This window comes from Pelophylax lessonae, assembly GCF_965119305.1.
Source record: "Pelophylax lessonae genome assembly, chromosome: 8".
Taxonomy (NCBI): Eukaryota; Metazoa; Chordata; class Amphibia; order Anura; family Ranidae; genus Pelophylax; species Pelophylax lessonae.
The window spans coordinates 64095919-64120467 of NC_138775.1; the positions used below are offsets into that span (position 1 = coordinate 64095919).

At 42.0% G+C, this 24549-nt stretch overlaps 1 protein-coding gene across 6 annotated transcripts in view; it reads left to right on the plus strand.

Annotated features, from left to right (window-relative positions):
• Window positions 1-24549, plus strand: part of ERC2 (ELKS/RAB6-interacting/CAST family member 2) — a 1553364-nt gene that overhangs the window by 75667 nt on the left and 1453148 nt on the right. For 5 of the 6 annotated variants that reach the window (XM_082265097.1, XM_082265099.1, XM_082265101.1 and 2 more), the window contains exon 2: window positions 15835-16633. In XM_082265097.1, the coding sequence (XP_082121223.1) occupies window positions 15980-16633 (654 nt within the window). In that variant the 5' untranslated portion in view covers window positions 15835-15979. The remainder of the gene's footprint in view (window positions 1-15834; window positions 16634-24549) is intronic. The other variant, XM_082265102.1, reaches the window with a different exon arrangement.

Below are 24549 nucleotides of genomic sequence, written 5' to 3' on the forward strand. Positions count from 1 at the left end.
GCTCGCTCTCGAGCCACGTCCTGTGTGTCCGTTCACACACAGAGCCCGGCTCTGCCCCAACCGCTCTCTCCTTTTTGGCTGAGATTGATTGCAGCAGGAGCCAATGTCTTCCACTGCTGTGCAAGCCAGTGAGGAGAGAGAGACCCAGGAGAGCCGCTACTCTCATGCACATCACTGGATCGAAGTGTCAAAAATGTCAGTTAGGGGTCCGATCTGTCCGCCGCAATGTCACAGTCCTGCTAAAAATCTCAGATCGCCGCCATTACTAGTAAAAATAAATACATAAATAAAAATGACATAAATCTTTCCCCTAGTTCGTAGAGGCGATAACTTTTGCGCAAACCAATCAAAATACGTTTATTGCAAATGTATTTTTTTTTTTAAACAAAAATATGTAGCAGAATACAAATTGGCCTAAAAGAATGAAAAAATGTGATTTAAGATTTTTTTTATTGGGAATGTTATATAGCAGAATGTGAAAAATATATATTTTTTTTCAGAATTGTCGCTATTTTTTTGTTTATAGCACCAAAAATAAAAATCGTACAGGTGATCAAATACCACCAAAAGAAAGCTCCATTTGTGGGAAAAAAAAGGACATCAATTTTATTTTGGTACAGTGTCGCACGGCCACGCAATTTTCCGTTAAAGTAACGCAGTGCCGAATCGCAAAACATGACCTGGGCATTAAGGCGGCAAATCCTTCCGGTCCAGAACTGGTTGAGGAACATACTTAAAATAAAGTTTTTGTGACCGAAGTTTAGTTTTACAGGATGAGTGCACTGGTCTTGCATTCTGAATTGCACATATATGGTGAATCAGTGATGTTTTAAATAGTGATGCACCCAAATGAAATTCTTGGCCGAAGCCGAAGCCGAATAATAATGAAATGCTTGGCCGAAGGCCGAATACCGAACGCGGTGTTTCACATTTTTTCCATTTATTTTCACACCAGAGCACTGTATCTGTGTTCCAGAGATGTGTGATTTTATGCAGACGTTTGCATACAAGAACACACATAAATGTGCATAAAGGCAACAAACCTCTTGCCTACAACAGTTGAGTCTTAGGAAATATACCTTTAAAAAAAAAAAAACACACATGTATAAAAATGCATAGAAGTGCCCATAGCAATACACATAAATGTGCGGAAATGTAATGAAATGCAGGTGCATTTGTGTTGTCCTCTGTTAATGTAATGGGCCCTGAGCCTAGATTAACATTGATGCAGTCTGGGATTTGCAGTGATTTCTGTGCACTTAGTATTAGTAGTTCCCCACACTGCTTTACAATCACACTCCAGTCAGTGACTGTCTATGCTGCCTGGCAGAGGTACACAAACTGCACAAATCCCAAAAATGGCTGGGCATAATGGCAAATTATTTGGCAGATAAGACATAACAGGAAAATGAATAATAGGTGTCATCATAGTATGAACCGCTATCGAGTCATCATAAACTAACTCACCGGCGGTCCGGTGTCACTGTGTCTTGCCGTGGTGCTGTCACGTGGTGCCTGGAGCAGCTCCGCCGAGTACGCTGGCTCCGCCTCCTCCCCACAAGCCCGCCCACCCACACTGCTCCAAACCAACTGGCAGCCACTCACCTCGGCTCGGCCAGTAGCAGACAGTGTGGGTGACCGTGACAGACAGCAGGAAGAGCCGATGAGACACAGATACGGCGGCCCAGACCAGTCAGAATACACCGTGCACCCACCACGACGATATCGGGCCATGTTAATAACCGCGATACCGCGATAGCGGCAATAAATTTGTTCGGCAAAATGTATTCGGCCTATTTACTTATTCGGCCGAACACCGAGAGTGCTTTTTTTGGCTATTTTCGGCCGAATAATTTCGGCCGCCGAACATTCGGTGCATCCCTAGTTTTAAATAATGCTGCAAGAAATCCAGGCTACCTTTGTGTGATTTCATATTTTAGCTCTTTCACAACAGTGTGGTGAGTTGAGTTGTTGAGTGGGGGATAGTTAATATACTTATTTATACTCTTTGACCATAAATGCTTTCAATAAAGAGCTGTATTTAAATTTAAAGTAGCACTTTCAGAAGCACTTAAAGCAATGTTATTTATAAGAAAACAGTATTATGTCAGAGATTCACAAATAATTGCTGTAACTGCAGTTTTTCTTTGCAGCTCAGCCTTCTTAAACCATCATTGAACCATTTGTGCTTTGAATAAGTTTTCCAATGTATTTGCCCATTTAAAAAAAAAAAAAAAAGCGGAGCAGAGGAAAGGAAAGGACCAGCAGAGGTGGTACTTTTAGCAGCCTATTACTATTATTGTGAAATTTACTTTATTTCTAATTGTGTAATTGCCCCCCCTTATGGTCATCTGTATAAGAGGAAATATGATTAGCGTCTTTGTTGAGATAAGTACAAATCCTGGATGGACCCTCTGCACACTGCTACACCCACACCTTCTCTGTTGGGATAAGCTCAATTAAAGTAGAAATCCAGGTTTATTTTCACTTTAAATTATGGGTGTCCAACCTTTTGGCTTCTCTGGGCCACATTGAGTGTAGAGAAATTTTCTTGGCCCGCATATAAAATATATACTATAGTTAAGGTATATAAGTAATAAATCGCCGCCGCGCCCTTCCCGCGCTGCCGCGCCCCCCCCGCGCACTAATTTAACACAACTAGAGGATGATCAAATGAAATGGAATCAGTATACAGAGGTTTACTTCTTCTGAGAGATAATAAAGGAACACTCTAACCACCATGACCACTTCAGTGATTTGAAGTGATCATGATGGTAGGAGTCAGAAACACTGCACATGCTCGCCTCCACTCTGAGGCAGCCTCTGCCTATCATTAGTTGGAAGCTGCTGTGGCCGTGCCCCTGACCCGACTTCCTTCCTCCCCAGCAAAAAAAAGTTGTCAAAACTACATAGAGCAGTGATGGCGAGCCTTGGCACCCCAGATGTTTTGGAGCTACATTTCCCATGATGCTCATGCACTCTACAGTGTAGTTGAGCATCATGGGAAATGTAGTTCCAAAACATCTGGGGTGCCAAGGTTCGCCATCACTGACATAGAGTAAGAGCTGTGTTTCGACAATGTGTTCGCATCTGCTGCCAGAAATAAAAAGATTTGGGCCCTGTTCTTCTTCGCCATCCAGAAGAAGCCTTGTATTTTTATCAGTGAATATTACGCTTGATTGGTCGAGGTTGGAGAGGTGAGCGGCTACCGTCACAATTTCCACCTCGGCCAATCAGAGGAAACTTTGTATTTATTGATAAAAAAACAAGGCTTCTCCTAATTGGAAGAGAAGCACTCAACCCGTCGCTCTTTAAAGTGGAATTTCACTCTCACAACCATCATAGAGAGAGAGAGTGAGAGAGAGAGAGAGAGAGAGAGAGTGAGAGAGAGAGAGAGAGAGAGTGTGAGAGAGAGAGGGAGAGAGTGAGAGAGAGAGTGTGAGAGAGAGTGTGAGAGAGAGTGTGAGAGAGATAGATAGAGAGAGAGAGAGTGAGAGAGAGAGAGTGTGAGAGAGAGTGTGTGAGAGAGAGAGAGAGAGAGAGAGAGAGAGAGAGTGAGAGTGAGAGAAAGAGAGTGAGAGAGAGAGTGTGAGAGAGAGTGTGAGAGAGATAGAGAGAGAGAGTGAGAGAGAGAGAGAGTGTGAGAGAGAGAGAGAGAGAGTGAGAGAAAGATAGAGAGTTAGCAAAACCCAGCTGTGGTGTAGCATCCCTAAAGATGAAGCAAAGCCTGCATCGTTGGTAATAAGCTAATGCCTGCTTCCAATGCAACAATATGCAGTAAAACCTTGGATTGCGAGCATAATTAGTTCCAGAAACATGCTTGTAATCCAAAGCACTCGTATATCAAAGTGAATTCCCCAATATGAAATAATGGAAACTCAGATGATTCGTTCCACAACCATTTATTCATATGTCCTTCAGTTTTTAGTCTATATAAAAAGATTATAGCTATGTGAATATTTGCCATCTAGAAATATTTTACAATCAATGTTTTAGTTTCTAGATTTGTCTCATGTGCATCCAGTCCTGAAGAAGTAATAAGAGATAAGCTTATGAAACGCGTCGATGAGCGGATACAAGCTCATGAATCGCGTCAAGTTTTTAAGATGCCTTACTATAACTATCTACTGACATCTGCCAATTTTAGGCATACAGTAAAATTTTGGATTGTGAGCATAATTTGTTCCGGAAATATGCTTGTAATCCAAAGCACTCTTATATCAATGCAAATTTCCCCATAAGAAATAATGGAAACTCCGATGATTCGTTCCACAACCATTTATTCATAAGTCCTTCAGTTTATAGTCCATAAAAAAAAAATTATAGCAATGTAATAGACTGCATAACCATAAAATGTCCATCCCCAAATGGCGCCTTCACAAGGGGATTAGAAGCAAAATCCAGCAGGAACTACAGAGAATAAAAGAGAAGAGAGGTGCCTCTAAGTGTAGCAATATGATTACATTTAATGAAGGTACAACATTTAGCAACTCACATGGTTGATGAATAAAAGAGGCACATCTAAGTATGCAGGCATCCTGGCACAGACTGAGCCTTATGCGATTCTGCCACATGATGATGTGGCTGGTTATTATCTTATAACCTCCATTGACAAGTCCATGTCCATTGTGATTCCCAGTGGTGTCATGTTTTCCAATGGATTCTTTACAATCTGAAATAAATAAATATCTTTATCATACAGATGCAATAGGAGGGTGACACCTCCATTATGGCCTTTGTGCAGGTAGATACACTACGGAGGGGGAAATCTTGCTACTGGAGTTGCAGAGAATTTTGAGGTCATTGACCTGGTTAACCCAATTTTCACAGGTTAAGAGTTTTTTTTTCTGAAATCGAACTGTCATGATGTGACCATATTAGCTGTGCTCTTTGGAGCTTCTACAATAAAAACTGATTTGAGCTTAAAGAGGTTGTAAACCTCAGAAAAAAAAAAAAAACTGAAAGACAAAGGCATAATGAGCTAGTATGCATTCCATACTAGCTCATTATGAAATACTTGCCTTAAAACCAAGCCCCCGCAGTTCCGCCTGCTCACCGGTGACACGGCCGACATGTTTGCTGTCCTGCTTCCTGGTTCGCGTCCTCCGGTCATCTGATTGGCCGGAGGTGTGAATCACTCCCGCGCATGCGCGTGGGAGCCGCCGTTCACAGCACAGGGCTCTGAAGGAATGGCACGGGCGGCCGTTCCTTCAGAGCGCGTGCACCGATTACGTCATCGTCTGCGTGCAATGTAAATATCTCCTAAATGGTGCAAGCTTAGGAGATATTTACATTACCTATAGGTAAGCCTTATTATAGGTTTCCCTATAGGTACAAGTTATTAAGGTGGGTTTACAACCACTTTAAAGTGTCACTAAACCCACATCATAAAAAAACAATAAATGCTGTATTCTGCAAAAAACCTGGTTGATCCTGCCGTTCTCTATCTCTACCTTCTGTTCATGTCCCCAATTCAGCTAGGGATTTTGCAGCTGTGGTGGCAACTCTGCACATGCTCAGTTTTCAGTGAGTTTCTATGCTGAGCATTTCCTCCCTGTCATATCTGAGCAGCCCATGTGACTATAGAGTAATACATAGTGGTAAATGACTGCCCACTCCCTCCTCCCTTCATGCCCACTAACCAGCTAAACAAAATGGGAGCAGGATATTACATGTATATTAATGGAGGCTTCATCTCCCTCTTATTCTAAGACACAGGCTGGAGGGGCCTACCCAAACTATGTTATTTCCACGAAAAAATAAAGATTTGATTTCAAATACACAGGTACATCTCATAAAATTAGAATACCATCAAAAAAGTTAATTTTTTTCAGTAATTCAATTCAAAAAGTGAAACTCATATATTTTATATAGATGTGTTACACACAGAGTGATATATTTCAGGCATTTCTTTCTTTTAATTTTGATGATTATGGCTTACAGCTAGTGAAAACCCAAAATTCAGTATCTAAGACCAAATGAAAAAAAGGATGTTTAATACAGAAATGTTGGCTTACTGAAAAGTATATCCATGTACAGTATAGTATGCACTCAATGCTTGGTCGGGGCTCCTTTTGCATGAATTACTGCATCAATGCGGTGATCAGTCTGTGGCACTGCTGAGGTGTTATGGAAGCCCAGGTTGCTCTAATGGCCTTCAGCTCGTTAGTTGGGTCTGGTGTCTCTCATCTTCCTCTTGACAATACCCCACAGATTCTCTATGGGGTTTAGGTCAGGTGAGTGTGCTGTCCAATCAAGCACACTGATACCATGATCATCACGGACTATAGAAAATTTGGCATATAATTTGGAAATTAAGGTCCCAGAGTCTGGAGGAAGAGTGGAGGCACAGAATCCAAGTTGCATGAAGTCCAGTGTGAAGTTTCCACAGTCAGTGATGATTTCGGAAGCCATGTCATCTACTGGTGTTGGTCCACTGTGTTTTATCAATTCCAAAGTCAGCGCAGCCCTCTACCAGGAAATTCTAGGACACTTCATGCTTCCCTCTGCTGACCAGCTTTATGGAGATGCTGATTTCATATTCCAGCAGGACTTGTCACCTACCCACACTGCCAAAAGTACCAATACCTGGTTTATTGATCATGGTATCACTGTATCACCATATACAGGCAGTCCCCGAGTTACAAACATCCGACTTACAAATGACTCATACTTACAAACAGAGGAAGATAACAGGGAGTGAGAGGAAATCTACCCCTAGGAGGGAAAATTCACTCCTGTAAGAGTTATGGAAAAAAGGTGTCACCACTGAAGTTTTATCACCAATCCTTGTTTCCACTACAACCCAAAATGTTCAAAATCCAATTGTCACAGGGACAGAAAGTGAGGTGAAATCTTCTTAATAGGGGCACAGACAGCAAAACAAACATTACAGGGGTGTTAACCCTTCCCTATGCTGTCCATGGAGTTGGCAGGAGTAACACTTAAAAAATAAACTTGTTCCAACTTACAGTACTCAATTTAACTTAAAGCGGAGTTCCACCTTGGGAAAGTTTGTTATAATAAAAATACCCCCGGGACAGTCAGGGCTAGTGCATTCCACAATGGCTAGCCTCTGATCTGTCCTGGGTTGCACTTACCTTTTAAAAGAAATACTTACCTTGAAAATGTATTGTCCAGCGCTGCCATCTCAGGTGTGGGCAGCTTGAAGCCAGCGCGATCCTCTTCTGTGTCCTCTTCCATCTTCTTCGGTCCCACGATGCACTGCACCGGCCCCACCGTCACTTCCGGTGCCGCAGCGTCATCCCTGCACGGCTTCTGGGCATGTCCAGAAGCTGTTTAGCAAGGCATGACGGCGCCTGCACCGGAACTGACGTCGGGGACGGTGCAGGCGCATTGATTCCTGGGAGCGATGATGTTCAGCTCCCAGGAATCATTGCAGGCCAGGAAGTGACGAATCGCCGTGGCCGCCGAGGGGAGGAAGAGGAAGTAAGGTAAGTATATTTTCTTCTAAACTAGGTAAGTAAAAAAAAAAAAAAATTGCGATTATCCATTTGTTTTTCAGGTGACCCCAAGCAAGAAGATGGAGGTAAGTATAATTTTAGGGTGGAACTCTGCTTTAAGAATCAACCTACAGAACCTCTCTTGTTTGTAACCCAGGACTGCCTGTACATAAATATAAGGGAAAATGTAAATAGTGTGTGTTGTAACCTGTAATTAAAGTGGTTCTAAAGCCTTAAAGCGGAGTTCCACCCAAAACTGGATCTTCTGCTGATCTGCTTCCTCTGATGCCACATTTGGCACCTTTCAGGGAGGGGGGGGGGGGAGGGTACTCGTTTTTGACAGGTACTCTTCCCCACTTCCAGGAGATGGCGGCGCGGTGCCGTCCCTCAGAAGTTCGGCCCCCCCTTCTCCTTTCCCCACTGCCGGGCCAATTAAAAAGCGCAGCGGGCTTTGCACATGCGCAGTAGAGTTTCCCTTACAACAAATGGCGGTGGAATCCGATCCAAAAATCGGCTGGGGTGTCGACATTGCAGGCTCCCTGGACAGATAAGTGTCTATATATTAAAAGTCAGCAGCTACAGTATTTGTAGCTGCTGAGTTTAACTTTTTATTTTTCCCCAGCTGGAACACCGCTTTAAGGTTTTTTATCTTAATGCATTCTATACATTAGGGTGAAAAATCTTCTGTGCTGCAAAATCCCCCCAGCCTCCCTTATACTTACCTGAGCCTTATCCAATCTGGCAATGTGCATGAGAGCAATAGCTCTCACCAGTGTCTCCCTCCTCACTGGGCAAATTGATAGCAATCAGCTGTGCCAAGCGAGCGGGGGTTGGGGTGTCAATAGACACAGATGCACATAGATGCCCCCATGGAAAGCGGCTTTCTATAGGGAGACTTGCCAATGAGGAGGAGCCTAGAGCAACAGTGGGGGACCCCAGAAGAAGAGGATCGAGGCTTCTCTGTGCAAAACTATTGCACAGAGCAGGTAAGTATACCATGTTTGTTATTTTAATTAAAAAAAACAAAAACAAAGCTTTAATGTCACTTTAAAAGGCAAAGGAACAAAACTTGTAGGTCACTTTTTATGTAATGGATCATCAAAGAATTAATGGTGGTAAAAACTCTGCATGTGCCGCATTCCCTTGTGTAAGATAAAGAGAAAATTCCCCTGAATGACAAGTAAGAAAAGAGTATGTATATGTTAAAAACTGTATGTCTTATTAGACATATGGATTAAAAATTTGCAAAAAGATTGACAATTACAAAATCAACACAGGATATATAGAAACGTTTTACATTACATAAAAAAAGTGTGTAATGAACTAGTGATGCACCAACAGTGAGATGAATGATGCAGCAGAAACTTCCTCCAACAGACGCGTTTCGGAGAGTAACACTCCTTCATCAGGGGTGTGGGAGGCGTCACCTAAAATTGATCACATGAAATTGCACATATCATCATTAAAAAAAGAGATCAAATGTTTTTGCCTGTTCCCCCATTCAGCGACATGTCACATGTTATGTTATCAAATTGTGAATGACAGCGAAAGAGTTATAATTGTTGGTTTGTTTAGATGATGGAGAATTTCTGAAGAATTATAAATGGCACGTAGTTATGGATCAGACCGATGGAAAACAGGTAGCACTGAGACCCGAGAAAGAGACTCCGTCCTAATGAATCCATTGGTGAAAAATTCAATGGATGTCTGAATGTCATTTAGTTAGATGTTGCCTATAGGAAGACTGCAGCTTCTTGTTATGTAATGGTATCACACTGCTCTGAGTGTCGTCAAACTGTCCATTTGACTTCACTCATATGGGAAGTTCCCATTTGTCATTGATGGGTTCACACTGATGCATTCTCTTTTTTTCTCGCTTTTACCTAACAATAACTTTTCAGATCTCTTCTCCTGTTGCTGCCGTTTGATATATATATATTTTTTTTATTGATGGTATAGTCTTCAAAATTACAAATGAAAAATTGTGGTGTCCTGATGTTACATTGCCTGTATCGAGCAGCACGGGCCCCTAACAATTGTCTTTCTTGCGGAGCTCTTTCTTAATTAACTGTGGGCTCTTTCAACCAAAGGGCACTCTGCATAAAGCAGAGATGATTTCAGGATCAGAGATCAGAGATACCTGGTGTATGGCTGGACTATCAGGATATTACAGATGGTTTATCTGTTTAATAAATCATTTTATTTTTCTGGTCTTGGACAAGGCAGATTCCGCAGGAATAACAAATCTAGACTACATCCAGCTGTGATTTTGTGCAAAAATGGGGTAAACACTATTAAAGCAAACCTGGGATTTGCCCATTGGAAGCAAAGAAATACATTTGCATTATTCCACTCACTTCCTTTGCTTCCCCACTGCTCCATTGATTGCTGGGAGCTGAAGAAAATGCCTAGTGTAGAGGATATATGATTTACTCCTTGTAACAGTACTGTGGCAAATCAACAACTCAAAGCTTATACAGGTCTTTATTTATACCGACTGAATGGAGTGGCAGGGAGCCAAAGACAGGTAAATGTATTCTCCTGGGGGTGGCTGAATTAAAGAGAACCTGTTATTTTGTCCTCTGTGGGTTAGGGCTTCCTTTCAAAAAAATTATAGGGTGACTGACGTTGTTAGACCTTATACACATAATGCCCTAGAGCAGTGGTCTCCAAACTGCAGCTCTTTTCTTGGCTTCATCTGACCTTTGGGGCACCATTGACACCAAAAGGGCACTATTCCTTCCACTGACTCCAACAAAGGGCACTATTTCTTCCACTGATACCAATGATGGGGCACCATTTTTTCCACTGACACCCACAATTGGGCACTATTCCTTCCACTGGCATCAACAATGGGGAACCATTTTTTCCACTGACACCCTCATTTGGGCACTATTCCTTCCACTGACACCCACAATTGGGCACTATTCCTTCCACTGATACCAACTATTCCTTCCACTAACACAAACGATGGGTCACTATTTTTTCCACTGACACCCACAATTGGGCACTAATGCGTCCACTGACACCAACAATTGGGCACTATTCCTTCCACTGGCACCAACAATGGGTGGCTGTTCCTTCTACTGACACTACCAGTGAGGTACTATTCCTCCCACTGACACCAAAAATGGGGCACTATTCCTTCCACTGACACCAACTATTCCTTCCACTGACACCAATGATGGGGCACTATTTCTCCCACTGACACAGCAATGGGGCACTATTCCTTCCACTGACATCAACACTGGGGCAGTCTTCTATACACTGACATCAAGAAAGGTGCAGTATTCCTCCCAGTGAATAAATAGGAGGAACACAGGAGCTATGTATATATTTCAGGGAGAACAACGGTCTGCTGTGTTTTTAACAGCAGACTGCCGTTATCTCTTCACGGGGAGCGATCGCGGGTGCCCGGCGGCAATTGCGGCCGCCGGCCCGGTGGATCGGCTTCCCCGCTAGTGAGTGGGCGCACCCCCAAGTTCGAGGATTCATGAGAACCTGCCGGCCTGCTGCCTTATGACTGCGGCAGCTGGTCCGCAAGTGGTTAAATGTTTTTTGCAGTTCTTCACTTGCTTCCTAGATTTTGGCCTAGGTAAAGATGATGTCACACATCCTTGGAGTCTTCATGGGCTTTTTCTTTTCTTTGATCTGGAGGGGCTTTCTCAGCTTAGCACATCCTCCTACCTGCATCCCTGAGCTAAGGGCAGATGGATTCCAGGAAGTAAGCGCTATGTGAATCTCCTGCCCTTTCTTAAGATGTTTGATGCTAGGAATGCTAGAGAAGTGATTTCCTAACAAAATAAAGCATTGAGACATGGGTGGATGGGTGAGTTTGCCTTGAATATTAAAAATGAACTAAATAGTGTTTTTAGTTTGTGGTGCTCACATACACTTTTTAGTTCTGCTTTATGTATGACATTTTTTGAAGGACTGAACTAAGAGTACTTGCATGGCATAACCGTCTTACAAGATACCTCCCTGTAGGGGGTTGTGTAGTCCTGTATCTTTACCATCTGTAGGATGTTACAACAAAATGACGCCCCTGTGTAGCTGCTCCTCAATTTTATGTTAGAGCTGAGCTGGTCTGGAAGAAAATAGTTCTTGCTGAGTATCAGTAGCCTCCTCCATTCTGCTGTAAGCAGTTGATTTACTAAAGGAGTAGCACATGCCCACTTTGTAGAGTCCATTCCCCCTTAGCTTAGTGAATGGGCTGACGCTAAATCAAATTTCACTTTGCAAAGAATAACCAATCATGTGCAAGGAAAATTTAGGAAACAGGATTTTACTCGCACATGACTGGACGATTGAAGCTAGCACAGAAGCTGCTTATTTCAAAACATATTTTTTGAATATTTTGAATTTTCTATTAGTTTGTGGCACCATTAATGAATAAATGTTGCAGGGTTCTGTTTCATGTGCTGTATTTGAAGCCAGTAAGAGTCTAAACTTCACAATTTGATGTTCTGAATTGCAGCAATGTAATTTCTGCCTATATATCCTGTAAATAAATCTTTCCTGAGTTGTTGCTGTATCAGTGGGCCAGTTAATGCATTTCAGAAATGATATCAATCTAGTCTGTTGCTTTTTTAGGAGTTATGTTCCTTAATTCAATAAGCTGCTTATTCAGATTTTATTTGATTTTTGGTGAAATGGTCCATTGCTTCTTCCTGTATTCTGATATTTAATTTGGTTATGACAATGTGCGTTGCGTGTTTTTATATCTATTCTTTTAAATCTTAATGTAACGGAATAGTTACCCAAAAACTGAGAATTCAGTCTTTAGGAATGTAAACTAAAACCTCCTGAGAATTTCCAGTATCTCTAATGGTGATCATACATGGAGCAATTTTATCTACGATTGTATTGTTGATCAGTTCACAGTTTGGGAGAACAATATGATCAGAGCATCAATTAGGCACCTGCACACTAATTAAAATTGTTCAAAATGATTGCACCATATACGTAAAACGGATGGAATACAGTTTGAAACACGATGGTAAGAAACAAATGTCCCATTCCGGTCCTGTGTGACTTACTGATTGATTACCCACAGGGCAGCCATCAGGGGGGGACAGCCCATACACATGTAGGGGGCCCAGGCTTTCCATGTGGCCCAGCTGCCCAGGCCCAACCAACGAGATCAAGTTGTTGCTGCTGTAGTAACTAGCAATTGCTAAAGCAGGGTGGCCGCAGAGTAAGCTGATGCAGTCGAAGGGATGTCTCTTTGCTGGATTGGGCTGTCTTTTTGCTAAATATATGAGGCCGGCTCTTTGCTGGATTGGGATATCTCTTTGCTGAATATATGGTGATGTCTTTTTGCAGTATTGGATTCATTTTCATATATTAAGTTGTAAGAGTGTTAAAATAAAAGTGGGTGCACTGAAGGACTCGGTAGGATTGCCAGCGGGGAGATTTGGTGGGATGGCCAGAGGACCGGCCCTGGGGAATGTTGGTTGTCAGGTTCGGAGGGGCCCAGACCTAAAGCTGTGTAAGGGGCCCCAGAATTTCTGATGGCTTCCCTGATTACCCATTCACTACAACCTAATGATTACGCCATTTGGACCTTGGTGTGTCAGATTGAATATATTAGTAAGGGTAGTCTCAGGACTTATCTGGCTAAGCCCCTCCCCTATCGCCCGTCTTTTCTGACGGGGTGAGAGATTGGATGCGAGTTGTGGCTACTGCCTTTTTCTTTGTCGTTATGAGAAAGACATTCTTCCTCTTGGTACCATCTTTTATCAGATTATACCACCTGCAGAAATTATCCTTGAAGATGGAGCCACGTGTCTCCGACACACGTCCGATGTCTTTATGTGATTTCTGCTTGTGTAAAATTATGGACTAATATATTGTACCCTTGTGGATTTCTAGTAATAAATATGGGTAATTTTAACATATTATACTGTTTATCATAATAATTTTCATGCGACCATAATAAAATGTGTACATTTTTTGCTTAATAGCATATTTTTGAGCCACTAAATTCCCGTTTAATGGGGGAATTTTTGTATTATATATGTGACGTACTGTAATCTACAAAAAAACAAAGAACTTTTTAAAAAAGCATCCATATATTGATATGCACTAGTACTTTATTTTTATGCAAATTAAGCAGTGCGCATGTTAAACAGTTATTTTTAAATTTGTACAAACACATACTTTATAGTATTCACATAAAATATGTGGTATTCACAACAATAAATAAAAATAATATTTCTAAAACTTTTTACTAAAAATTGGTTTCTATGCCTGTAAAAAAAAATTGCTTTCAAATTTGTCTTGATTTAAAAAAAAAATCATATATCACACCTTCCTGCAAAATAATAAAATGAACAATTGTTTATATATTAAGGAGTGAAAAGATCTTTGGATGCGCCATTCCCCTAACGGTTGTATTGATCTGTCTGATTTCCTATGATCGGATTTTCTGTCCAGATGGATCATATATCACACCTTCCCCCAAATATTAAAATTAACTGTTGTTAAAATAACAAGGACTCTTTGGACGCTTCATATGCTTTAGAGTAGTCATATTGATCTTTCTAGCTCCCTTGTCACCTCTTCCCATGCTTGTCTCCAGGACTTCCCCAGAGCCTGTCCCATCCTCTGGAACACCCTACCCCAATCTGTCCGGCTATCTCCTACTCTGTCCACTTTTAGGCGATCCCCAAAAACTCACCTCTTCAGGGCAGCCTATCCTGGCTTCAGCTAATAACAAAATCTTTTATTTCTCCCATCAGTTCATCTTTCACATTTATTACATTTTGTCCCATTAGCCACTTCCTATTAGATAAGCTCCCAGGAGCAGGGCCCTCTTAACCCTTTTGTATTGAATTGTATTGTCTCCCTTTTATTGTAAAGCGCTGAGCAAACTGTTGACACTATATAAATCCTGTATTTTAATATTAATATCTACAGGGCTCGACAAACGCCGGGCGCCAGGTCGCATTAGCGACTAGAATTAGCGACCTGGCGCCTGGGGTGCACTGCAAAAGGTGTCCTGTCCCTTTTGCGCCCCCCCAACCACTCACCGAGTGCACGGACTTCCGCGCCGTCCGAAAATTGAGGCCACGGCTTTTTGGCCTTCTTCAGTGACAGAACGGGGAACTGGCGCCCTCTTGTGGTGGCCGGGAGTTTGGCAAGCAGTAACTAATGGCTGTTTCCCCTGCCTGTCCTCAATGCCTGTCCATCTCCTTACCCAAGAGGAGATGAGAGGGAAGTTTTTGCAGGCTTCATCTCCCTGTCCACTTACCTTTGCTTAAAAGGTAAGTGGACAGGGAGTGTGGTTATTATTATTATTATTTTCTTTTTTTTTTTATTATTATTATTATTATTAATAAAAAAAAATTTTTTTCTTTTTTCAATTAGAAAAATACATTTTTTATTTTCTTTTTATATTTTTTTTCAATTATTATAAAAAAATAAAAAAAAATATATATTATATAATATATAATTTTTTTTTTTCCTCATCGCCATGCCACAGCCGAAGGCCCCTGTCACACGGGCTGTCCGATCAGGTCCGCCTGTCAGTTTTTCAGACAGACCTGATCGGACCCTTCATTCTCCTCTATGGAGCGGTAATCTGCCGCCATCTGATCCTGTCCGCCAAAAACAGACGGATGGTGGCTCTATTTTCTATCCATCCCGTGGATCGGATCAGATGGCATCGGATGGAAACAGACAGACAGTCTGTTTCCCTCCGATTGCGCTATAGAGGAGAGTGGGGTTCCAGTCGTCTTTATGTGTAAATTTAGTATGTTATTTTTTGGAAATAAAGCTTGGTTGTTTGTTTAAAAAAAAAAAACTGGCTCCTAACTTTTTTTGCTGGCTCCTAGATTTCAGGAAAATTTGTCAAGCCCTGAATATCTACTTTCTTACGATTGGATTTTCATGTAGACCGTTGAGAATCATTTCAGTTTGTGTCTTTTTAATTATTCATAGATTCAATCATTTTTGTATGGCTAGTGCTATTTGGGCCATTTTTATTGGCTTAGACATATTCTTATAAATGCCAGAGGTTAATTTTTAAACATAAGCATAAATGGTTACCTACTGTGTAAACTACAAGTATCATGTAGTAGCCCAGAAAAGACAAACAGAAGGTAAAGCACTAGGCAACAGTACAGTCCCTGTCCTTTTCTCATTACTAACTTACAATGTCTAGTTCTGGAAGCTCTACTGGCACAATCTTTCAGACCACAGGGGTGTAATCAGACCCATAGAACCAGCTTAGGCTGAAAGTTTTGGGTGTGATTAGATGAAAGGACCCAATAACATAAATGCTGTATTTATTTTGAAGTTTGCAAAAGTTTTTTGAGCTATACAATATACATATATTTATGGTTTTACTATTTGTATTTCGTTTTAGGTTTGTTTTGCTTGGAGGGTCTTCATGATGGACGGACAACAGTGAATTTCCAAACAACTCTCTAGGTGCTGGGGAGCAGATAGCTATTGTATTAGTGTAGTTGTTATTTCAGTTCTACCATCTTGTACCAAACTACAGCACAGCTATGTATGGAAGTGCTCGTACAATCACTAATCTGGAAGGCAGTCCTTCCAGATCGCCTCGTTTGCCAAGATCACCTCGTTTGGGCCATAGACGAACAAGCAGTGGAGGAGGCGCAGGTAAAACACTGTCAATGGAGAATATACAATCCCTTAATGCAGCCTATGCAACGTCTGGACCCATGTACTTGAGTGACCATGAGGGGGTAGCATCTACTGCATTTCCAAAAGGAACTATGACACTTGGAAGGGCTACGAATCGAGCAGTCTATGGAGGAAGGGTCACAGCCATGGGTAGCAGTCCAAACATTGCTTCAGCTGGCCTTTCCCACACTGATGTCCTGTCCTACACTGACCACATAGGCTTGACCAGCTCCTCTCACCATCATCACCACCACCACCAGGTTCCTTCCATGTTGAGACAGGTAAGAGACAGTACAATGCTCGATCTTCAGGTTCAGCTGAAGGATCTACAGAGGGAAAATGAGCTTCTACGGAAGGAGCTGGACATTAAAGACAGCAAGCTGGGATCTTCCATGAACAGTATTAAAACATTTTGGAGCCCAGAACTAAAAAAAGAAAGAGTCCTTCGTAAGGAGGAGGCAGCTAGGATGTCTGTTCTGAGGGAGCAGATGAGAGTTTCGCATGAAGAAAATCAGGTAAAAATGTTTTTACCTGGGGTAAAACTGTTTCTTCACACCTCAATTAGACATTTTTCAGGAGTTATTTAAAATTGAACATATCATCCATTCCTTTTTCATTTATGTAGTACACCTCTTATAGTTGAAGTGTATGTCCCACCCAATTTTTTTTCTTCATTTTTGATAGAGAAGTGAAGTTTTCGAAACTTTGGCAGGTTTTTACTGGTATCTGGTGCTTCATTAGGAAGAAATTTTTATCTCCACTTCCTGTCTTGCTGACAACGTTTTATCAGATAGGTAGTAACTCTCCAACAGCAACACAGACAAATATAAACATTCTTTGTTTAATAGGAGAATGATTGAATCCTATCGCTCAGTACCCAGTGCAAGTGGCCATCATCCCGATAATCAGATACAAAAAGAGGTACCCCCAATGGTTTGGGACTTTATATGCCACTAATGCACTGAAACAATTGGACAAAAAAATATAAAAATATTAATTTTATTACATAAGAAAAATCAAAAAACATTAACACTTTGTATATGCCCAGCAAGACGCTGGATATACAGAAGATTAAAATATGCATGCAATAACAGACCAGTTGCTGTACAGAAGACTCCTAAGGATCCTTTGTTTAATAGAGTAAGGGAAGCCTAGAATTACTGGTTTTTATTTTGTATTTTTTTGTGGTATTTTTATTTCTGCCTGTGTTTCTGTTGCAGATTTTCAATCATTCCAGTCCAGAGACACAGGACAGGAAGTGAGAGTAAAGCCCCGTACACACGTACCGAATGTCGGCCGAACGATCGGCCGTCTTTTGTCCGGTGCTGTCCTGTCGGCTGAAAAGTGCTAAAGACTGCACACGAATTTTGTCGGCCAACAACAGCCGACTGCAGAAGTGATGTCATGTAATGGTTAACTTTCCGTGTCTTTTTTCTTTTCTGAGCAAGCCCAGTCTTGCTAATCGGCTGTTTGTCGGCCGAATTCTGTACTGACTGGCGAACAATCGGCCGTTCTGGTGTCGGCCAACAAAAATTTTAATGCCCGCACAACAGATTCTGTTCGGCCGAAAAGTCGCTGTCGGTTGTCGGAAGCATCATACTAACAAGCCGACAATCGGCCGATCGTTCGGCGGCCGAATATTTACGGCCGACAATCGATACGTGTGTACGGGGCTTAAATCTCTCTAATGGAGCATGGAAAACTTAGAGTTCTAACCTTTCCCCACTCCATTGAAAGCTAGAAAATTGTTTTTGGGTTTACATACACTTTAACAGCACGTCCAAGATCTGATGCTGTATATTACATTAGCTTGGTGGACATGAAAGAATAGTATTGTGTATTTTCAGTGGCACATATTTTTAGTAATTACTACAATATTTACATTAAAATAACTTGGATGTGACTCACATTTTTACGTTGTTGCTTTTACCTATTTATGTTACTTTGTTAGTTCTAGGGATCTATAGTTTAGCCACTGAAAGGAGGATACTTCCCTCACGCTACTACTCTGCTTAAAGCAGAACTAAAGGCACAAATACTTACAGTACCTTAGTTCCTCGCTAGTCCCTTGCTGGTGTCGGCATCTTCTCCCGGGGTTCTTCCAGGTACCAGTCTTCAGGTGATCATTCAGCATGGGACAACGTCACTCCTGCACGTGAGTGCAGTTCAGTGTACATTTTACAGAGGATTGCAAATAAGCAGGTAAATATAATATATTGCAGATCTCTTCTGCAAAAAAAAAGCCTGCCTGTTCTCAATTTTTTGTTTTTTAAATGTAGTTCTGCTTTGATAGCTATTGACATAAGATATCGATCATATAGGGAGTTCATTACACTAGGCTAAAGCCTAGTATACACGGGCCGAATGTCAGGTGGCATTTTAAAAAACTGCTGAGATGCGGCCCGTGTGTATGGCAGCTGGCCCAAAAGAAGCCGGCTGTTTGGTCGGCTTCTGTCTAAGTGGGATGACCGAAAAAAGTCTGCCAATCAGCATCTGATCAGCGCTGGCAGCCAATGGCTGAGAGCGCTGAACGGCGTGCTCTGGCGGGGGGGGGGGTTGGGGGGCTCGCGGCTCTAGGCTATCCCCCCTGTCAGAACACAATAGCTCAGCAGGAGAAATCGCTGTACTAATATCACATAGTTAGTGCAGCGGCTCCTCCCGAGCTGTCAGTTTTTTTTTTCGTTTAGCCCACTGGGTTGAATGAAGAAAAACTAGTAGTGTGTACTAGGCCTAACTCATAGATTTGTAAGTAGGACAACACAATATTTGTATAGTACTGCAAAAGAAGGAAAGCTTGTGTGTACAATACATATAATGATATACTGTATACGAATTTTACTTTTTTAAATATTAACACAGACTGCTCATCTTGTACATGCATATCGTAAAAAATACTTGAAAAGACTGTATCCTCTTTGAAGTGTTTGTTCACCTTTACAGAAAAAAATGTAAAGCTGAACTAACACTCCCCATTGAATTCACCTCCGGTGATCCTAAGCTATCAGTGCCCACACAGCCGGTCCAGTGGTTTGGGAATTAAAAAACCTCCCTCTTCTCTGTGCAGCGCTTCCAGGACAGACCAGATTGACTTTGATTGGTCAGCACCATCACAGTAAATTGATCTTGTCCATCCCACATCACTGCACAGAGAAGAGGGAGAAGTGCGGGTATTTTATATCCCACTAAACTGGCTGACAGCTCATGAACTCTGGGGGTGGGTACAGTGGGGACCGGGGGGATCAGGGGTGGAAAGGGTGCAAGGTGTTGCCTCGCCTTTACATGTCTTTTTACCTGTTTAAGATTTAAAATTTTAAAATTTTAAGATTAGTTTAAGTATGGAAAAAGCTTTTTATGGCTATACTTCTCATGTGGGTCACAGGAATGCACTTGCACCCTGCACTTCTGTAATCCAGATTCAGCAGCAAGTGGGCTAAAGCCCACTATTGGCTGACATCACAGAACCAGTCAAGGCTCTGCAGGGATCCTGACAATATTGTAGGGATTAACCCAGATATTGACCAACTGCTGGCTCAACCTCTCCATGCACCGGTGAGAGCCTGAGCCAGCCACTTCTGCCCCCCTCCCCAGCCCGCCACTCCAGTGAGTACTGGAGGGGCAGAGCAGAGAGCAGGTAGCTGAAAGTCAGAACTCTCTGCTCACTGAAGACTGAGCGACCAGTGGTCAAGTGATCGCTCAGTTCTCAGTCTTAGAGCCAGTGGGGACAGCTGCAGCTTCGGATCAATGCTGCAGCCACATGCATAGGGGATTATGATTGTTTGTTTGTTTTTTTAAATACTGCACCTCTCTTTAAGGGCTCTTTCACATGGCCGCTCCGTGTGAGAGCTCCGCTGCGGTCCTTTTTTTTTTCCACGGAGCGGATGACATTTCTGTCATCCGCTCCGTATGTCCACATATCATCCCATCCGTTTGCGGATGATATGCGGACATAATGTAAGTCTATGGGGGTTTGCGGATGTCAGCGGATGACACCGCTGACATCCGATTTTCCTTCCTTTCCGTTTTTTGAACGGAACAAAAATAGGGTTTTGTTCAGTTCCAAAAAACGGAACAGAACTGACAGGAAGAAAATCGGATGTCAGCGGATGGTATTCCGCTGACATCCGCAATGCCATAGACTTACATTATGTCCGCAAATCATCCGCAAAAAATAAGATGATTTGCGGACATACGGAGTGCCCGTGTGAAAGGGCCCTTAGGTGAATTATTACAAATAGTTGGGCAATAATACCAGGTTTTACTTGCTGTAGCATTGTAGGGGACATCAGAAAACTACCACAGCTAGCGGCACATGCGAAAAAGGAGGTGTAGGAGATTTTATCCCTGTAAATATAGAGAGGGTTTAGAATCAAGAGGGGAAATTGAAGGTATTCTAAAATTTCTCTTTGATTACTGGTTGCCTGTTAGCAATTATATATTTGGCATAAAATGCCTTTTGTTACCTTTGACTAGTTAAAGTAGGGACCAATTTATTGTAAGTTGTGATACCGGTAAATAGGCCAATAGTGTCAGGTGGCTGTCGTATAATGTAGGATTGAAGGTCTCTCTTAGGCCTTTTTTGGTTTGAAATACCAGAAATGTTCATTGCCTACTGTATTTTGTATGAACTTGGCTCACTGTTCTGAAGTCACCAGTCATGCCAATCCAGAGACATTTGTGCTGTGTTTGGCTTAACAAGCTTTGATCACATACCCTTATGTGGGTTACTGTGATTTACATTGTATAAGCTGGGTCAGGTTTTAAACACCCATTGTCTGCTAATATGGTTTTAAATATCTAATTTGCTATTATGCAGAGTTTTTTTTTCAATGCAGAATACATTGTGTAATCTATTGTTACCAGTTCTTTGTTAAAAAATAAATATATAAATACATGCATACTGTACATATATTTTCCAAAAAGTCCAAAAAGAGAGCTAGCGATGGATTGAAGATGAGTGAACCCTGAACAGAAACAAGTGCACAAAGCTCACATATACACACGTAGTGCCAACCGCGGGTAAACTGATAGAGTTGAGGAGGAGCTACAGAATCAAGGCTGGTGACTAACCTGTACTATAGAGAAGAACTGCAAATACACTATATTGTCAAAAGTATTGTTTTTTTTTTATGCCAGGTAAGGCAATCTCATTAGACAAGGGAAGGCATTTTGTGTAGTGATGAACTCAGGGCACATAAATCAGCGAGGTACACAAGGAAGCTTACACTATATTGTCAAAAGTATTGGGACGCCTGCCTTTACACACACATGAACTTTAATGGCATCCCAGTCTTAGTACGTAGGGTTTAATATGGAGTTGGCCCACCCTTTGCAGCTATAACAGCTTCAACTCTTCTGGGAAGGCTGTCCACAAGGTTTAGGAGTGTGTCTATGGAAATGTTTGACCATTCTTCCAGGAGCGCATTTGTGAGGTCAGACACTGATGTTGGACGAGAAGGCCTGACCCGCAGACTCCACTCTAGATCATCCCAAAGGTTTTATTGGGTTGAGGTCAGGACTCTGTGCAGGCCAGTCAAGTTCCTCCACCCCAAACTCGCTCATCAGTCCAAATAAGTTGCTGGTGGGGGGATTATTGGGTTGTTTTTCAGGGGTTGGGCTTGGCCCCTTTGTTTCAAGCAAAGGGAATTCTTAAGGTGTCAACATACCAAGACATTTTGGACAATTTCATTCTCCCAACTTCCTGGAAACAGTTTGGGGATGCCCCCTTCCTGTTCCAATATGACTATGCACCTGTGCACAAAGCAAAGGTCCATAAAGACATGGATGAGTGAGTTTGGGGTGGAAGAACTTGACTGGCCTGCACAGAGTCCTGACCTCAACCTGATAGAACATCTTTGGGATGCAGTATAGTGAAGACTGCGAGCCAGGCCTTCTTGTCCAACATCAGTGCCTGACCTCACAAATGCACTTCTGGAAGACTGGTCAAACAATCCCATAGACACACTCCTAAACCTTGTGGACAGCCTTCCCAGAAGAGTTGAAGCTGTTATAGCTGCAAAGGGTGGGCCAACTTATTATTGAACCCTACAGACTAAGACTGGGATGCCATTAAAGTTTATGTGTGTGTAAAGGCAGGCGTCCCAATACTTATGACAATATAGTGTAGGCTTCCTTGTGTACCTCGCTGATTTATGTTCCCTGAGTTCATCACTACACAAAATGCCTTCCCTTGTCTAATGAGATTGCCTTAACTGGCATTAAAAAAAAAGTATATAGAGAGCACTCAAATTACATAGTGCCTGTGGTCAATAAGGAGAGGAATAGCGCCCTATCATTTGTATTAGTGGGATAAATAGTGCCCCAGCATTGTTCTCAGTGGAAGGAATAGTGCCCAACCGTTTATATCAGTGAAACAATCAGAGATCAGAGAAACTGTACCCCATTGTTGGTGTCAGTGTAAGATATAATGCTCCATCGTTAGTGGTTGGAAGGAATAATGCTCCATTGTTGGTGTCAGTGGGAGGAATACCGCCCCACTGTTGGTGTCAGTGGGAGGAATACCGCCCCACTGTTGGTGTCAGTGGGAGGAATACCGCCCCACTGTTGGTGTCAGTGGGAGGAATACTGCCCCACTGTTGGTGTCAGTGGGAGGAATACTGCCCCACTGTTGGTGTCAGTGAGAGGAATACTGCCCCACTGTTGGTGTCAGTGGAAGGAATAGTGCCCCATCAATTCTGTGAATGGCAAAAATAGTGCACAATCGTTTATATTAGGGGGAGGCATTATGCCTCATCATTAATGCCAGTAGAAGGAATAATGCTCCATCATTGGTGACAATGGAAGGAATAATGTTCCATTGTAGGTTTCATTGGAGGGAATGATGCCTCATCCAAGGTGTCAGCAGGAGGAATACTGCCTCACACTGTATCAGAGGGAGGAACAGTGCCCCAAGGGCTGGATAAAGTTTGGAGACCACTGGTCTAGAACCTTTGTTCCAGATGAGAGATATGGTAACTGAGAACCCATGTTACATATAAAGAGAAGTCTATTTATGTAGGTAAAAGATTTACATAAAAGAGCAAAGGCTATCTGATCTCTATGCAATAGAGGCAGAAATTGCCCATTGCTCAAGGAACCCCTAGCAACCTCAGGAGGAACCCTGGTTAGGAAACCCTGATCTAAAGAGAATGACATCCATCATTATTCAGAACCTCATTGTAATTAAATAGCAAACATCCCACAAGCACCCCAAAAAAACTAACCCCACACTACTCCTGTTTGAATTCTATACATAAGAAAAGGGTGGTAGGGGGTTAGCTATTTGGGGGGTGCTTGTGTGTTGGGTTCTCCATTTGCAGCCTTCTTGTGGGTCTGATCCATCTCTGTTCCCCTTTTTATTACACTGATATACTCTGGGTTTGTCCTATAATATTTAGTGGGATGTTAGCTATTTCATTATAATGAGGTTGTAAATGATAATGGATGTCATTCTATTCGGATTGTTGGGTGAATTAATATACCAATGTCTCCCGAAGAAGTGGATTAAGTCCAGGAAACATGTTGAGCCCTGAGATCATCACTTTTGGATATTGTGCATTGCATTGTTACAATATTTTTATGAATTTGTATTGTGATATTATAACATGTTTTATGTGGAATGTCGATGTTGATACAGAAATAATCAAACTATAATTTTAGATAAAATGTTGTGCCTCAAAAGTCCTATTGACTACCTATAGCCATTTTAGATGATCTATAGACCATAATAAATAAGAAAAGAAAAATGTAAACAAAATTTAATGGTACTATTAGAGCCCATTCACATTGAGGCGACACGACTTCGGGGGGCGACCTGTGAAGTCGCGTGCACCGCGACTTCGGCGTGACTTGCAGAGACTTCACATAATGGAAGTCTATGCAAGTCGCTCCGAGGTCGCCCCAAAGTAGTACAGGACCCTTTTTCTAAGTCGGAGCGACTGGTGTCGCTCCTATTAAAACGGGTCCTGTACTACTCAATGGACTGCGACATACCGCGACTTGTCAGGCTGACAAGTCGCCTGACAAGTCACACTAATGTGAATGAGCTCTTAACCTTCTTTGGTCAAACAAGTAAACATTTTGACTTGTGCTGGAAAGGTTTCCAGGAGAACATTGAGAGTTTGCTGAAAATCTTTATTGGTTACTTAACCGCTTCCATACAGAGCAGTTAGACCCCCTTCCTGCCCAGACCAATTTTCAGCTTTCAGCACTCTCACACTTTGAATGACAATTGCTCAGTCATGCTACACTGTAACCAAACAAAATTTTTATCATTTTTTTCACACAAATAGAGCTTTCTTTTGGTGGTATTTGATCACAACTGGGGTTTTTTTTTTTTCGTGATATAAGCAAAAAAAGAGCAAAAATTTTGCAAAAAAAAACACTTTTTTTTAGTTTCTATTATAAAATTTTGCAAAAAATTAATTTTTCTTCA